Here is a 15,768-nt window from a genome sequence, read left to right as displayed (position 1 = left end):
TGCATAGCTTCACTGAGCCATCAAGGGAATGTCCAAACATAAAATTTACGAGATAAGGGAATTCGGGAGAAATATTGTACAAACATTCAGACTTACCAAACTAGGCGTCTGCAATTTTAGTGATGACGCTGCCATGAAGCAATCCAATCCACATTATACAGTAATAATCTTGCTACCAATTTGACATTTTGGTCCTTGAACTTGTCAAACAAGGACTCGACTTCGAACCAAGGACCACCCCTCTTTGAATGAAGTGGAGTAACCAAAAGGGAGGGGAACATGTCTGAGCGGGCGCCTTGTTAGTGCCTGCAGCATAAGGGCACGCACCACCCCTATTGCGGCGCGGGGGAGAACCATGTACCTTTCTTTGCTCCCTCTTTACGTACAGGGGGGGCTGGGGTTCAAGGCAGAGGTATATGACGCCAGTAACAGGCGCGAATCGAATCTTAACAATCAGACTGCGCCGTGCTGACAGAAACTCTCCCGTTATTTTTTTTTGAGCGTTCCCATTCCAAGCCTTGCAGGTCTCAACAACAGCATTCCCGAGCTGTACGCCGTAGGGCCGAAACCCCCACCAAATTTAAACGGAAGCCTCCTTTGGAGACCATTTTTACTTGTACTTTTGTTCATATTCAGGGACGCACCCCTGTATCCATAAAGAGGGACACTCAGACGATTTGGTCAAGTAGATTGCTGCAGAGGAGAAAGATGAGTTGGTTCTAGGCTGGAAGAACGAGAAAAACAAAAACGAATAAGTAAAAAAAAGAAAGAAAAAAGAAAAAAAACGCCAATGCCATCGTCCCTAGGTCGAATTTCCAAGATCGAAGTTAAAATCTGGGCTGTGATGGGGCTCTGCTCAGGCAACAACAAGGATCCTTGCCTGGGACGTTGTGGTTTCAACCTTGCTCAGCATCGTTTCAACGATCTGTTCAGGTCCGGCTACAGACTTGCACGACACATGGTCAATTCAGGTACGTACTGGGGCTACGTAGGTAGTCATAGCAAGTAGTGGCAGGAATCAATTTATAGCATCTCCAAAGTCATGTAGGGTATGCTTGTATGTACTTTTGGAATTCAAATTACTCGCATAAAAAAACGTCATGCCATCTTTCCCATTTTTATGCAACCAAGATGGAGAGAGTGTGTGATCGTAGGTAGCGGACGCGCATAGATTTATGAGCCAGTCTCTGTTATACCTGTGACCATGTTCGAGGGACTGAACTCGGGATCCCTGCCAAGGTCCTTCAGGATTGTTACACAGAAAGGGATACGACGCAGCGGGAGCGCCGAAAGTGCCAGACTACGGTACACACAACAATGAATTTACCAACGGCAAAATCCCCTTTAGACAAGTAATCACTATATCATCCGCCCCAACACTGAAAAATAGGGCAAACCGCAACGGTTGCCAAACATGCTGTTACTGCTAGTATGTACATCTTTTTTTTTTCGGAATTTTTGAAAAGGCCAAACAAATTTAACGACATCAAGAAAGAAACAACTAAAGAGTCCAACGCCCAGCAATGCATTTTTTGCGCATATATATTAGTCAAGCCATGTCACGGCATCCATGACATCCATGACAGCCTGACATCAACTCAATCGTCATTGACATCTTCTGGCGGCGGGTGTGCCTTGCCCGCGTCGACAGCGAGTTGCTCGTCGATGCGTTGCTTTAGCAATGACTTATCCTCTGCATTCTCCAACCGCTTCCACGTCGTGATGCGGCCCTCGTTCATATCAAACTCATACATGCGAATCCGCCTGTCGTATCCGCCGTACCCTGCGTAACCCCCGAAACCTACGTTACCGGCGTAGCACATCCACATTTTGGGTTCTTGCTCGTTCATCGAGAGGGCGCAATAGTCATTGACATGATCACTACAAAAAATCAGTATCAGTATCAGTGCCTTGTTGATATGAGGGATGGGAAAGAGGAACCAGGGCTTCGACTCACTGTCCACAGCCAACCAACGTAACGCCCTCGCTGACTAGCGCATCTCTAAAGCCAGAGTTGAACACCGGCGCCGTCACTGGCTCCACATACTTGCCGACCATTAACTGGTCTGGCTCGCGATATTCGGGCAATGGAATGTGGATGAAAGAGACGTCTAGATGGATGTGCGTGTATGCCTTGTGCTTTTGTTTTAAACCCTGCGCCGTTTTCTGGAACCAATCAATCTGCGACTTCTTCAGCCAGTCATAGCCGGGATATTTGCGCTCATTTGGAGAGTAAGAGTGCGTATCAAGCATATAGATGGTGATGGCGGCGTGCGATGACATGCCGCGTCCTAGTACCTCAATGTAGTAGTTGCCAACGCCATCGACATCTTCAGGTCCCGCAGTGGAAAGTGAATACGGAAGAGCCTCTATGATGGCCATCTGGGAGGCGCGGGACATGACACCCTTTTCGTCGTCATGGTTTCCAAATATTGAGACATACGGAATCTTACGCTGTATCAAAAGGGCTGCGTATTTGAAAATTGCCTGTCAAAGCTGTCAGTCGGCCTGTGAATAAATTAAAACCCATCGATGTTCCTGCTTACCGACTGCACATCGGGGGCGGTGCCGCCATTAACCTGGTCCCCGCTAAGGACTACAAGATCAGGTTTCTCGTCGTCGAGCATCTTGGACACGAACTCAAGTGTACGCGGATCGGCCTCGCACCTGCCGCCGTGATACGAGTCCGGGACTGCGTCCCTACAGTGACCAACACCCGTACTAAGATGCAGGTCCGCAACCTGCATGACCTTGAAGTTGCCATTTTCCTGTACTCGCAGCTTTGGCTTCGGTATCTCGGCCGGGTGGCTACCCCGACGGACGGTAAGGTGTGCGCTAGGGATGCTAGAGCTTGCATCGAGGATCAATGGTGTACCGACAATCTCCCAGCCAGGTCGTACCTCCACTGCATCGTCCCCGAAAAGCAAGTCAACGGTCGTGACAGCCCTGTCGCTGTCACCGGCGTGAAGCTTTCCCGAACGCTTGAGCCACAAGCCACCAGGTCTTGACTCCCATGCCTCGCCAGACTGGCCCCTTTTGCCGTTCTCCGAAGGATCCAGACGACCCACAGTAACATCGATGACAACCTTGTCGTCGCCTTTGAGCTCCGACTCTTTCTGCCTCCGGATATGCAGCCATGCGCTTGATGCCAAGGCCTTACCCAGGTACAAGTCCTTTTCAACACGGTGCCAAATCTCCGGGTCTAGTTTGCACGACGAGAATGGGTTCAGGCTGGAACATTTCTGTATCGTGATGTCGGTGACGAGCAGGCCTGGGTGGTGCTGTGGCATGTACTCGTGGATTGAATTGGGAAGGACTCGAAAGTTGCGGTCGAGGAAGAAAACTATGAGGAAGCAAGCTAAAGCCGCCGTCACTACCTGGATGGCGGTGCGCACCTAGTGAGGGGAGGGGATGGCGACAGAGGTTAGCATGTAAAGAAAGCTCAGGGACAAATGATGAAGCGGCCGAAACTCCAATGCGAAAAGTAACTTACTATCCTTCGCGCCATGATGGGCAGACGGATCGAGCGAGACGGCACCGGGCGTGCTCCTCGATACTGCCAATACGAGCTCGTTCTCTTAGCTATGAGGTGCAAAACGGATGAAATGTGTTGGTGCACGTAGCAACGGATGCCTGCGTTGCCGTCCAGAGGCCAACGAGCATCGCATACCGCGTCGTGTCTGGTCCACTTCAATGTTCCTTTGTAATCAAGGGTCCTGTGGAGCTGTCAAATATGTCTCCGTTGGGTATGATTCGGGTCTCTTTGAAAGAATTGTATCGCGTGCAGCCTCTTGCGAAGGGGCTTTTTCCGTTGAAGAAATAGAAGCAGAGTGTAGTCGGCACTTGGTAGGTTTGATGGCGTCCGTGGCGGCAGCCTGTCGATAAAAATCGAGCAATTCAAAACTCGAGGTTGGCGGAAGGAGCAAGGGTATGAAATGAGAATAAATCGAACAATTCGGGAATGGCCGAATTGGTCAAAATCTGGGGTAGCGTAGCAGTCAATTCTGTACAAAGCCTTTTGATCAACTGAACTGCGAGGTAGGTACCTTGAAGCTGTTACCTAACTTACAGACCACAAATATTTATCTGAAAGAAGTCTGATCTCAATTCCTTGTCGACCCATAACCAGATGTCCTTGTCCTTAGGTGCTCCGTATGCAGTCCCAAAAAGCCATGACGCCACCAACATTTGCCAAGTGAAAATTAGGTAGGTATATGTGTTTCTGTTCCTACGGTGTGATCTGGTGTGAGCTTGGCGACTACGAATCTTCGTCCCTCTAGTGTTCTTTATTTCCCCCAGGCTTAGCATGTATGGAAATCCTTCCCACCAGTACAGCTATCATTCCATTTCCTGGCAACTTGCTATTATAAACATTACGGATAAGACCGTATCACAAGGAGCATGATGAAGTGACGTGGAATTATTCCATTGCAAGGGGCAGAGGAACAGTTGTAGGGGTCGAATGTATGCTGCAATCTACGACAGTATTTGACTTCCAAGATGCTGCATATACGTAGCGGGTTGCCACATACCGAGATGCATCGGCGCGCTACCTTTGCATCGTAACTTGTTATTTGGACGCGTCTGCCTACATTCATCAACAACATTCGCAAGCTCACAGGAGTGAGTGGTCGTCCGATTCCGAGAACCAGCCCCTCCAAAGGCTACGGTTACAAGCGTACAGACAAAATGAAAAAGTTTGGATCGGGTGACTTTGGATTCTACCCTTTGCGACTTTGTGTAATGCACACGGGAGCCAGACTCAATCCGTTAATTTTGTTGAGCACCATATTCAAATGGATGATGAGTAAACAAATGGCTGGCTACATAGGTAGGTCCAGGATTAGACAATATCACTGGGCGATGCAAAACAACCAAATCAGTATTGGCTTTCTTTGGTTCAGTATGGCAGAAATCTGCATGTGAGTGAGTGACTTGACCAACAATCGAATAACTTAGGTAGTCTAGACTAAAAATACCAACAGGATGTTGTGTTGTGCATCGCATCAGAGCTTTGTTTGCGTTGAGTGTCAGGTCATCATCCATCACACTACATTTCGCTCTGTCAGTTAGTTACAAGTGTCAGCGGTACCTATCTACCTGGTAACCTCGCTTGGATACCTGGCAGGGGAGGACGTGTCTAATTTTACCCACATTACCAGGTGAGGTAGAGGTATGCAGGGAAGAGGATTAACAACAAACACAAGGTCAAGCTGCAAATGACCTCTTCTCAACTTTGACATCCGATGTTACCTATCTACCTACCTACCTACCTTAACCTACCTACCTACCTAGCTTGTACGTTGTACTGGACAACACCACACGGTCGTCTGTCGCTACTCGTGTAAATTGCCCCTGCCCCGCCTTTTACTTCGAGTCGTAAAGACTTTTGCTCCGCAAAATCAGCCAGCCAGCAAGCCCACCCACTTCCTTCTTGGCCCGCTCCCCAGCAAAAAGCTGGCCATCCTTCGCAACCCCACCATGCGGGCAGGCCGCCCTCCCACCACCACCAAAAAAGCACTTTACCTGCGAAGTCTGGCAGCCCTCCTCGTGCCCCCAAAAGCCCGTGGAGTTCATGACTGCGGATCTCTGTCAGAACTAGACAATTAACATCAACCATTGTTCCAATTAACCAACCAACTCAACACTTCAAGCAGCACTCCTGAAACGGTATCCAAAGCGCATGCGTTTGCCCAACGAGACCACCATCTGCCAGTGAGATATCGCTTGCCCTATGGGCTTGCCGTCACATCGACAAATTTCCACCAGAGGACCGACCACTTAGCTTCGCGGAAGTGCAGGCGACCGCAAATATGGCGTGGCAACCAAGCACAGAGTCTCTTCAGACTCTGGCAGTATGCCTCAAGGATTCGCTGAGCGCCTTCAACAAGGATTCCCAGAAGCAGGCCGAACAGGTGAGGCTACCTCCGCGCTCGCCAAACATATCTCTCTGCTTCGCAAAACCACAAGACAGACACTAACGCCCCGATTTGCGCAAACCGTACAGATGCTCAGCCAGGCCAAGGCATCCCCCGACTTTAACAACTACCTCGCATTGATCTTTTCTTCTTCAGAGTCTCTGCCAGGAGTGCAAATCGGCCAGCAAGACCTTCACGTTATACGGGCCGCCGCGGCGATAATGCTGAAGAACAGCATCAAAAACGACTTCAAGCAAATTCCCGAATCGAGCTTGGAGATGATCAAGCAAGCTATCCCCATTGGAATCCAGGACAAGAACTCGCAGATCCGCAGCTATGCCGGCAACATCGCCACGGAGCTGATCCGTAGAGGTGGTATCTTCAGCTGGCCGAGCTTTCTCCCTGAGCTTCTGGCCATGTTCAGCAACGAGTCAGGCCAGGTTACTCCCGAGGCGCAAGAGGGTGCCATCTCAGCAATGGCCAAGATATGCGAGGACAACACCAAAACACTGGAGCGTGAACACAATGGCCAGAGGCCCCTGAACTATCTCCTACCCAAATTGATCGAAGCCACCAAGAACCCCCAGCCCAAGGTCCGGGTGCATGCTTTGACGGCAATCAATGTTTTCACCTCGCGCAAGTCGCAGGCCATGCTGAACAATATTGACAGTCTGCTACAGCACCTGTTCTACCTGTCCCAGGATGACAATGTTGATGTGCGGAAAGAGGTTTGCCGGGCCTTCGTACGGCTTGTCGAAACGAGGCCAGACAAGCTGCAGCCTCATATCGCTGATTTGGTTGATTACATCATCGTTCAACAGAAGAGCGAAGATGAAGAACTTTCTGTCGAGGCCGCAGAGTTCTGGCTGTCTGTTGGTGAGCACGACGACCTGTGGCAGCTCCTTATCCCTCATATCCAAAAGATCATGCCCGTTCTATTGGATTGCATGCGATACAGTGGAGAGGATATTGCTGCACTTGAAGGTGCTTCTGATGATGAGGATGAGGACGACCGTGCAGAAGATATCAAACCGCAATTTGCAACCAAAAAGCTCACAAGGGCAGCAAATGGGGAGGTTTTGGATGGTTCCAAGGATGGCAATCCAGGATTCCAGAGGTTGGACGACATGAATGACGATTTGGAAGAGGGCGAACTCGAGGACGACGAGGAGGGTGACGAGAACCCCGATGAGAAATGGTCAGTTCGCAAATGCTCGGCCGCCGCTCTGGATGTCTTCGCTCGCGACTTCAACGCCCCTGTATTCGAATCTATCCTACCCTACCTGAGCCAGAATCTCAAGCACGACGAGTGGCCTCATCGGGAAGCAGCAGTGCTCGCACTTGGTGCCATTGCCGACGGATGCATGAATGTCGTCACACCTCACCTCCCGGAACTCGTCCCCTACCTTATTTCGCTTCTCAACGACACCGAACCCGTGGTCCGACAAATCACCTGCTGGACCCTTGCACGCTATTCCTCGTGGGCTGCCGCTCTGACTGAGCCGAACGATAAGCAGCAGTACTTTGTGCCCATGATGGAAGGTATCTTGACCAAAATGCTGGACAAGAACAAAAAGGTTCAGGAGGCCGCTGCGTCGGCCATGGCTAACCTCGAGGAGAAGGCCGGTAAAGTGCTGGAGCCCTACAGCGGACCGATCATCCAACAATTCGTCCGCTGCTTCGCCAAGTACAAGGACAAGAACATATATATTCTGTATGACTGCGTGCAGACGCTGGCCGAGAGCATCGGGCCTGTCTTGGCCACACCGGAGCTCTCCAACACGCTAATGCCCGTACTGATCGATCGCTGGCAGAAGGTGCCAGACCAGTCGCGCGAGCTGTTCCCGCTGCTCGAGTGTATGTCGTACGTGGCCATGGCACTTGGTGACTCTTTTGCACCATACGCCCAACCCATCTTCAGGAGATGTCTCGAGATAATTCACCAAAATCTGGAGCAGTCACATCATGCAAAGAACAACGGGGCAATCGACCAACCTGACAGGGATTTCCTCGTCACCAGCCTAGATATGCTGAGTGCCATTGTTCAATGTTTGGAGCCCGCAAAATCCTCTGAGCTTGTCGGGCAGTCAAATCAGCAACTTTTTGAGCTCCTGGGCTTGTGTATGGATGACCTTGCAGACGAAGTCAAGCAATCCGCATACGCCCTTCTTGGTGACTGCGCGCGCTATGTGTTCGGGCAGCTTCAGCCCAACTTGGCCACCCTGCTCCCAATCTTATTGAAGCAGCTGGACCTGGATAATCTCTTGGACGAGGAGATGGACGATGATTTTGGCGTCGTGAACAATGCTTGCTGGAGCGCCGGTGAGATCGCGATTCAGCACGGTAAGGGCATGGCACCCTTCGTCCAGGAGCTGCTGCAGCGATGCGTCGAGATCCTCTCCAACCCTCGAGTCCCCAAGAGCGTTAGGGAGAACGCTGCAATCGCCCTTGGAAGGCTAGGCATCGATAATGCTGAACTTCTGGCCCCCCACTTGAACATGTTCACGGATGACTTTCTCAACGCCATGGACGAGGTTGATCCGTCCGAGGAAAAGGCCACGGCATTCAAGGGCTTTGCGCTCACCGTGTCTAGGAACCCTCAAGCGATCGAGAAGGACATCCCGCACTTCTTCTTGGCCATCGCGAAGTACCGGGACCTGGTAAATCTAAGAAGTCCCATCAAGCAGGAGCTGCATGATGCATTCAGGAATGTGAGTGGCGTATCTGACCATGCAATGCAAAATGCTATTCTTTGCTAACATTTCTATCCACCAGGTCATCAATGTCTACCAACAAATCATCCCACAGTTTGATTCATTCTTATCTACAATGCCCCAGGATGCCCAGGCTAGTTTGAAGCAGCTCTACGGGATTTGAAGTGAGACTCATTCTCCATGACACTGCTGCCAATCCACCCTGGGTTTGTCACAGAAAGGCATGAATTGGCATTCAAACACGGAAACATCGCCTAAAGCCAGCGCTACATCGGTGTCTACTGCCAGCTTGCTTTCATAACCTATCTTGCAATTTCATAATCATGCGTCATTTCGTTAAATCTTCTTTCACATCTCCAAGATGGCGGACTGGTTAGGAGTGATCTGTTTTTTTTTTCTTCTTTTTTTAACTGGCCACGGCGTTTCTTTTCTCGGGCAGTGATGCGAGCAACGAAGTCACGATCGGGAATATTGCTTTCGTAGGTGTCTGGAGCAATTATGCTACACATGGCAAACGGTGTTTGCTAGCCAGGAGGCAAAAACTGACCGAGCCTATTATGGGTCAAGTACGGTAAAGATGCTTAGGGGGCACGTTGTTGGACTTGGCCTTGAAGACAAAGGTCTCATAGGACGACCGCTAGTAATTACGGTCAGGTTCTGGAAAACAAGGGAGTTGAGCTTCAATCAGCACGACGAAGATGTGTGCTAGAAGAAGAGACACCCTGGGGCATTCAACGGCAAAAGTCATACGGACTCGTTGGCCGTCACAGGGGGCCAGAAGCACTCGTATCAAACTGGTATAGGGAATTCGGGCGGATTCGAGCAATCATCAAAGCTTGCAAGACGGCTACTCCGGTTCTTTCACACGGCAGAGTACCCCTTGTGGTTTCTGGTGATAACAAGGGTGTTTTGCAGAAAGAGGTTGGTATCTCGACTGTTCAAAACGTGAACACGGCTAAAGAGGAGGGAAAAATTGGCCCATACAGGAGGGACGAACGGGAACAAACAAAAACAAACCTTGGGACGATCTCTGTTCTTCTTCTTAAATTTGTTTTTATCGGCATTGCATAGTACCTAGGTAGATATCCCCACGCGGTCAAATCCAGTAGATAGGTAGATAGATGACAAACTCGAAAAAAGTAGATAGTTTCTCATGTACATAATACTCGAGGGTCCCGATTGCTTTGAGAATGGCCAGCCTGGTGCTGGTCCGTTGTTCAGCTTGGTGTGGGTACCCCGTGACTCTTAGACATAATTCGGCTGACGGATTTGCTGTTTACATTGTTGTGTTGAGAGTTCTCTGATCGAGGGTCTGAGCGAGTCGGTAAATGGGTCCATCAGATTCGTGAATGTCACATGGAACATAGATACTACGACACATACACGTCACACTCGAACAAATTCGACCAGCCGACGAGGACTGCACTCAAGTTTCACCTATGTGTTGTAAGGCATGTTAGACTGTGCAAGTCATGCCACGCGGGGTGACCAGATGATGGCCCCAGGTCTTCTCAGTGCACTCAGACTATGGGAAAACGACGCAACACAAGTAGATGTTGTTTGGGTGACAATCACGGACGGACTACAGGAAGTTCTAGGTTCGGACTAGGTCTCGATCAAATTAAGGAAGCATCTTTCTTATTAGCTGCGAATATAACAGGATAGACAAAACTTCAGAGTTGAGATACATATATCCAGAGCTTATTTTAACGCCACCCAATGCAGTTTTGTAGATCCAATCATATTGATTGAAACATTAGAGGAAAATTCAAAAAACACAAAAATTAGACCAAAAAGGTAGTCTCCCTATAAAATGGGAACAAAAAGGGTTCAACAGTCGCTATGCAGGTTGGGTATCGTGATCGTCGTAAAAAATGGTGTGAAACAGTAAAGATCTCGGGCGCAGAGCTAGTCGATGCGAACCCGTCTTTCCGTGAAGGAGTGTAAACGCTGATTAAAATGGATGACTCCAGCATGCCTGAGATGGTTGAGAATGTCGTCAAGGTCGTCAAAGGAGTGTGTCGAGTCATGTCTATGCTCTAGGTTGGTTTGTTTCAGGTGTCCCCCATCCGTCGAAAAAGGAATGTCTATAGTGGGTATCTCTTGGATGATGTTGACAAAGGAGCGTGGTTTGATTATTATGCTAACACTTTGGGCGACTGAGCGCGCGAGGTGTTGCTTTCTTGCATGCGTGAAGGAGCGTGGTTCAAGTTGGATGGTTCGTTTGCGTCGAGCAATCAGAAGTTGGTTTTGGTAGCGATCGTGGTAGTCAAGGAGTGTTGTAATACATTTGCGTCTGTTGTCGAAGTTGAGATTAAAAAGTTTGGCTCTCCGTAGTGGAGGCCATGTAGTTGTGAAATGTGAAAATGCTTAGATCGGTCATAGCGGCAGCGATCAAACGAGAGCAGTTCCATTGCGAGCGAAAGCTGTGGAAAAGACGTCGGCAAAAACAAAGAAAAAAACTCAAATAGTAAAAATCGTATCAGACTTCGCGACTCTCCTGTTTGATCGCCACAGGGGAGAAGTCGACAGAGTAATCTGAGAGTGATGGAGGTGCAGAGGCGAAAGATGCAATCGAAGTGACGGAGAGGTTATGGCGATGGTTCGGGACGGAGAGGCCAGGTATGGGCGACTCCGGCGGAGGTAGCATTCCAAACTGTTCCGGCTTGAGGAATGGTGAGGGAGCAAGGCCTGGGAACCTCCCAAGAGGGTCTTCCGGGGGCGGAAAAGTCGGCGTTGTGCTCATACAAGTTGGAGTCCTGGGGAAGGGGCCAAAGTCAGACAAATTTGTTCGATGCTGGTCCTGGATCGGCTGAGGCGTCGGACGCTCGACCGACCAAGGCGTGGTTTCGGGGATAGAACGGTGGCTCGAGATCTTTTCGGTCTCTAGGTCCACAGGGGCTGGGCTGGAGTAACGAACCCGGCTCCAAAGTTGCTCGAACCTCCCATCATCGGGGTGCCGAAACCCATATCATTATATGCAAAGTCCTCATGGTCACTGTAGCCAATGGACGAGTTGTCACCAAACTCGGCAGAAAAGTCGTTAAAGTCGCCGCCGAATGTGCTGGATGCGGGGCTGTATCCTCCGTACGAAGGGCTCGGGATGTTCAGGTACTGATGGTTGGTGAACGGCGACGACAATTGCAGGGGGCTGATAGCGCTGGTGGGTCCCGTGACCGGTGTGTTCAGATGGTCAGCTGTGATTACGGACAGGTCCTCAGTGCTGTAGCTGAAAGCCGGTGTGGTCCCATAAGGCCCGTACTCGGCAGTCGTGACTGGCATCTGCTGCATCGGCGCGCTGTGCGGGACATAGAAGTTGGGCGGGTCGAACTGAGGGAACGAAGGCGTGCGAACAGGATGAGCGAATCCCATGCGAGACCGGAACTCCTTGACCGTGTCGATAGGGAACTCCATAAGCGGCAGGGGCGACGAGACATCGTTCATGTTGCCTGAGACGTTGACCGATAGTAGGCGCCTTGCAATCTCCTCGACGGGGGCGATAGACATGCTGCCAAAGTAAGCCGCGCCGATCTCTGGGAAGAGGCGCTCCATGATGAGGGCGACAGTGTAATAGTGCGCAATAATCAGGAGGGAGCTAGCGGTTGGGACTCGCTGACGCTGAAGGAAGTCGACGGGAAGCCAGAAGAGCCAGGTCCTCAGGTCGCGGAGACGCTCGAACTGTTGGGCAACGTTAAACGCCGGGCTGACTTTGCGCGCACCCTTCAAGAATGTGATCAGTTGTGTAACAGCTTTGGGATCCTCCCGAATCTGCTTCATGTGGCTTTCAAGCTTCTGCAGCTGCTGAAGTGTGCGTTGAAAGGCGTCAATGTCCTCTTGGTGTGGCTGGCTAGGTTTATGGTCAGGAGTGGGCGACGGCGGCGCGGTGGGGAATGTGCTGCTCTCAGCAATGAAGTCGCCGAATTGGGACTCGTGCTTCCAGGGCTCCATTGCTTCCATCACCTGTTTCAAGTCATAAATAGGTCAGTGGCGTTCACTTTGGGGGTAAGCGAAGAGTTTAGATGGACGATCTCAGGCTCGTGTTGAGCTCGAAACCAGGATTAGTCATTAAGCACTCACCACTCGAGTGCCTTGCATGAGATGGGTCCAGCTGCGCCTATGATGGGAAGCCTTCGTTAGCGTCTGCCAGGACTGGACAGATTTTGTCGGTTGTACGCCGCCGTTATCTGCAGGCGACCGTAATATGCAGGGGATAAAGTAAACAACCTACCAATCAGTGGCTTGCCAAGAAAGTACAAGAGAAGCCGCAAGGATGGCGTCTGAAGTTTCCCTCGAGAATGTGCCGATGGCTTCCTGCAGACCCTTCAATGCGATACCACGATGCTCGTACGCCATGTTGCCAACGAGAGGGCAATCCGTGAGGAAAGCGATGTGCATGGCCGAAAAAGCTAGCAATGCGTGCATGACGTAGGGGGTTGTGGCGCCGATCTTGATGAGTCTGTAGTAGTACACCGTCTTAGTATCGTTCTTTATTCTGACGAATACTGGCAAGGTTGCTTACGTGGGAATCTGCCGAGTCCATAGAGTGAAACCATCGGCATCCATGCTCAGCATCTGATCGCTGATGGAAGCAACGTGATGTATCAACCTCAAGTCTTCAGTCGAAAGGTACTGTGGGTTGGGAGTCGGGTAGATGTTCATTCCGGGGAAGGGGAATACACCGGTGTTCTGCCATTGTTCAATGACAGCCTTGTACTCTGGGGTCCACATCAGATCAGGTTGATCGGGCGAGCCGGAGCGCTCATCAGACATAGGAATGTCATTGTATGGACACCTGATCTTGTGCTTGGTACAGTTGCGACATTGAGGGAACGTCTCGTCACATCGAATGTGCCGACGTTTGCTACATGGTTGGTTAGCGAGGGTCAGAACAGTCGAGAGCAAGCCCTGGTTGACAGGCATCGGTATCAACGTACCAGGTCTCACAGCCCTTGCGGGACTTGGTGTGGCTACATGAAGGCGGATGTCAGTGAGATACGTAGCAAGGAACCTAGGTCAGAAAGACTTGACTTACCTGCGACGAGGAGGGCCACCGCCGGGACCAGCCATTGTGCAAAGCTTTATTAAAGAGAAGAGCTCAAAGAGGAACGAGAGAACTAAGAGTCTATGTCAGCCAAGGCAATATTCGACAAGGGTAAAAGGTAACAAGGTTGTGAGGTGATGACGAGGGACTGAGGGAGATATGAAGTGTAGTAGAGTTTCAATATATGACAGGATAGGGGTCCAAGGCAGGGTCTTACATGAAGAAGCCGCTAGTGACGCCGATGAGAGGGGTCAAGGCAGCAAAGAAGGGTAGCGAGCGTCTGTGTTGGTCAGGTAGGTGAGGAGCGAATGATGAGGCTATCACAAGGTTGTCACTGCTGCAGGGACCTTTGATATGATATATCAGTCACGCCAATAGTAGCAGTAGGGCCGAAGGTGAGATGCGAATCCGGGGCACAGTGTACGTGAGCGGGCGGAGTAGTAAAAGAGGCGGTTGAATCAGAGCCGAACGAATGAGGCCACTGATGCAACGTTCTCTTTGCCTTTTTCTGCTTCGTCACTTGGCTTTGGTGCGGATATGAGTCCCTACTTTAGCGGGATGTCGTAGGGTTCGTGCGAAAGATAGAAGCTTGCGGCTGAAGCAAGGCCAGAGTGACGGTACCGTCGGCTAGGGCCGAAGTGGGCTGTTTTGACGATGCGGAGACTGTGGCAAGCTAAGGCGGCAAAATAACGCAGATTTGTCTGCAGGTGCGGATTTCCGAATGCTGAAGCCCAATATTGCTTGCTAATAGCTGATTTATTCTTTGTCTTTTGCCACGATTAAATTCGAGCGCCAACCACTTTGCGCTACAAATCCTTTGCTTTTCGATGAATTGCGAGGTATTCCGGGGCTTTTTTAGGCTGGTATTGGCTAAATGTCTTTTTGGGGGTTTGTTCGTTACGCCTTCAATTTCTCGGTAGATACTTCTTGAAGATACCTTGATGGCGCAAAAAGTCGAACAAATAAGATAAAAAAAAAAGGAAAAATAAAAGCGACAGTAAGGAAACAAGCGAATGACAGGAGTCAACGAGGACTTCCTAAGGGGGGTTCTTAGCGAACGTGGGTTGTTGAGTTTTGCAGCGAACGGCGCTGGATTGAAATCTTGATTGATGCTGAGACTGGATTCAGAAGGAGAGGTCGGAGGCGTTTTGGCGGAGGGGGAGGGATGCCACTTTGTTAAATACCGGGCTAGCGGGTTGCTTTGCCCTGGGTTTGCGAGAGGGACAGGCAGGCATGGAGGCAGGTACCTGGGTACTGTCATAGTGCCGCCAACCGGGCATACACTGGAAGCACGGTCGCAGGCCTGCAGGCGGGACTTTTGGGTTGGTGTGCGAAACCGCGAGCACACGGTGCACACACCCCCAAAACCCCCAGTTCACTCGCCCACCCTACTACCCTTGGCCTAGCTGGCTTTTTTTTTCTCTGGCTCCCTATCCCGGTCGTACCCCTCCCAGCACCATCCCGTTCAGCACAAGACGTCGCACGCAGAGGTAGATGCCCCACCAAGTTGACGACTCGACTGTCCGCCAGTCCACACACCTTACCTGTCCTGGTTGGCATCCTTGAAGAAGCGACTCCAAAGATTTGACCCAGGATATGAAGAAACAAAGGGACCGTCGAAGCACTGACCACGTCGTCACCGTCGTCCGTCCGCGTCTGCCTAAGGTAGGTAGTTGCTGTATCTAACTGTGCATGCAAGCCTGACCTGTCTTGTCTCTCTATCTGCCCCGCCTACTTTAGACATTGATTTCACAAGCCAAAATAACGGCAGCTGTTTTTCCGGACCTTTTTGGCTTGTGGGCGTGAATGGCTGCGGTAAGGTAATTAATTACCTAGACCCTAGTTGTTGTTTTTTCGCTCTCGTTGTTTGTTGTTTTATTGGTTCAAGCTGCAACCGCAACCGCAACCGCAACCGCAACTCTGGCAAGTCCCCATTTCTACCCGTAACCCGAGCCGCCATGGAAATGCTGAGGCGACGCTGCAGGTTTGGATCCCAACCCACTTTGTCTTTGTGCTTGACTTTTTGACTATCCGCCTTGGCATTTCAAAATGTTGCTCGTCCCATCACATCCCCATGAGGCTGCATATGGCAGTC

At 50.6% G+C, this 15,768-nt stretch overlaps 3 protein-coding genes across 4 annotated transcripts; 1 reads left to right on the top strand and 2 right to left on the bottom strand.

Annotated features, from left to right (window-relative positions):
• Nucleotides 1-1,279: 1,279 nt before the first annotated feature.
• MGG_09209 (phosphatase DCR2) lies at nt 1,280-4,100 on the bottom strand. The gene is made up of 4 exons (XM_003709781.1): nt 3,494-4,100; nt 2,547-3,395; nt 1,958-2,487; nt 1,280-1,881 (listed from the first exon to the last, which is right to left on the bottom strand). Exons 1-4 carry the CDS (start codon nt 3,506-3,508, stop codon nt 1,599-1,601), a joined length of 1,677 nt encoding a protein of 558 aa, XP_003709829.1. The 5' UTR covers nt 3,509-4,100; the 3' UTR covers nt 1,280-1,598.
• Nucleotides 4,101-5,050: 950 nt separating this feature from the next.
• MGG_09208 (transportin-2) lies at nt 5,051-9,830 on the top strand. The gene is made up of 3 exons (XM_003709780.1): nt 5,051-5,915; nt 6,008-8,629; nt 8,694-9,830. Exons 1-3 carry the CDS (start codon nt 5,814-5,816, stop codon nt 8,793-8,795), a joined length of 2,826 nt encoding a protein of 941 aa, XP_003709828.1. The 5' UTR covers nt 5,051-5,813; the 3' UTR covers nt 8,796-9,830.
• A 385-nt stretch (nt 9,831-10,215) lies between these two features.
• Nucleotides 10,216-14,809, bottom strand: MGG_11764. 2 transcript variants are annotated; one of them, XM_003709779.1, is made up of 8 exons: nt 13,891-14,809; nt 13,665-13,746; nt 13,567-13,599; nt 13,152-13,493; nt 12,861-13,088; nt 12,710-12,746; nt 11,553-12,592; nt 10,216-11,391 (listed from the first exon to the last, which is right to left on the bottom strand). In XM_003709779.1, the coding sequence occupies exons 2-8, from the start codon at nt 13,697-13,699 to the stop codon at nt 11,115-11,117; spliced, it is 1,992 nt and encodes a 663-aa protein (XP_003709827.1). In that variant the 5' UTR covers nt 13,700-13,746; nt 13,891-14,809; the 3' UTR covers nt 10,216-11,114. The 2 variants fall into 2 exon arrangements, with proteins under 2 accessions (XP_003709827.1, XP_003709826.1); XM_003709778.1 differs by having other exon boundaries at nt 10,216-12,592.
• Between the last annotated feature and the right edge of the window lie 959 nt (nt 14,810-15,768).

Source organism: Pyricularia oryzae, chromosome 1, assembly GCF_000002495.2.
Source record: "Pyricularia oryzae 70-15 chromosome 1, whole genome shotgun sequence".
Classification (NCBI taxonomy): domain Eukaryota; kingdom Fungi; phylum Ascomycota; class Sordariomycetes; order Magnaporthales; family Pyriculariaceae; genus Pyricularia; species Pyricularia oryzae.
The sequence above is the reverse complement of the archived record's forward strand: the minus strand, read 5'-3'. Positions and strand labels throughout refer to the sequence as shown.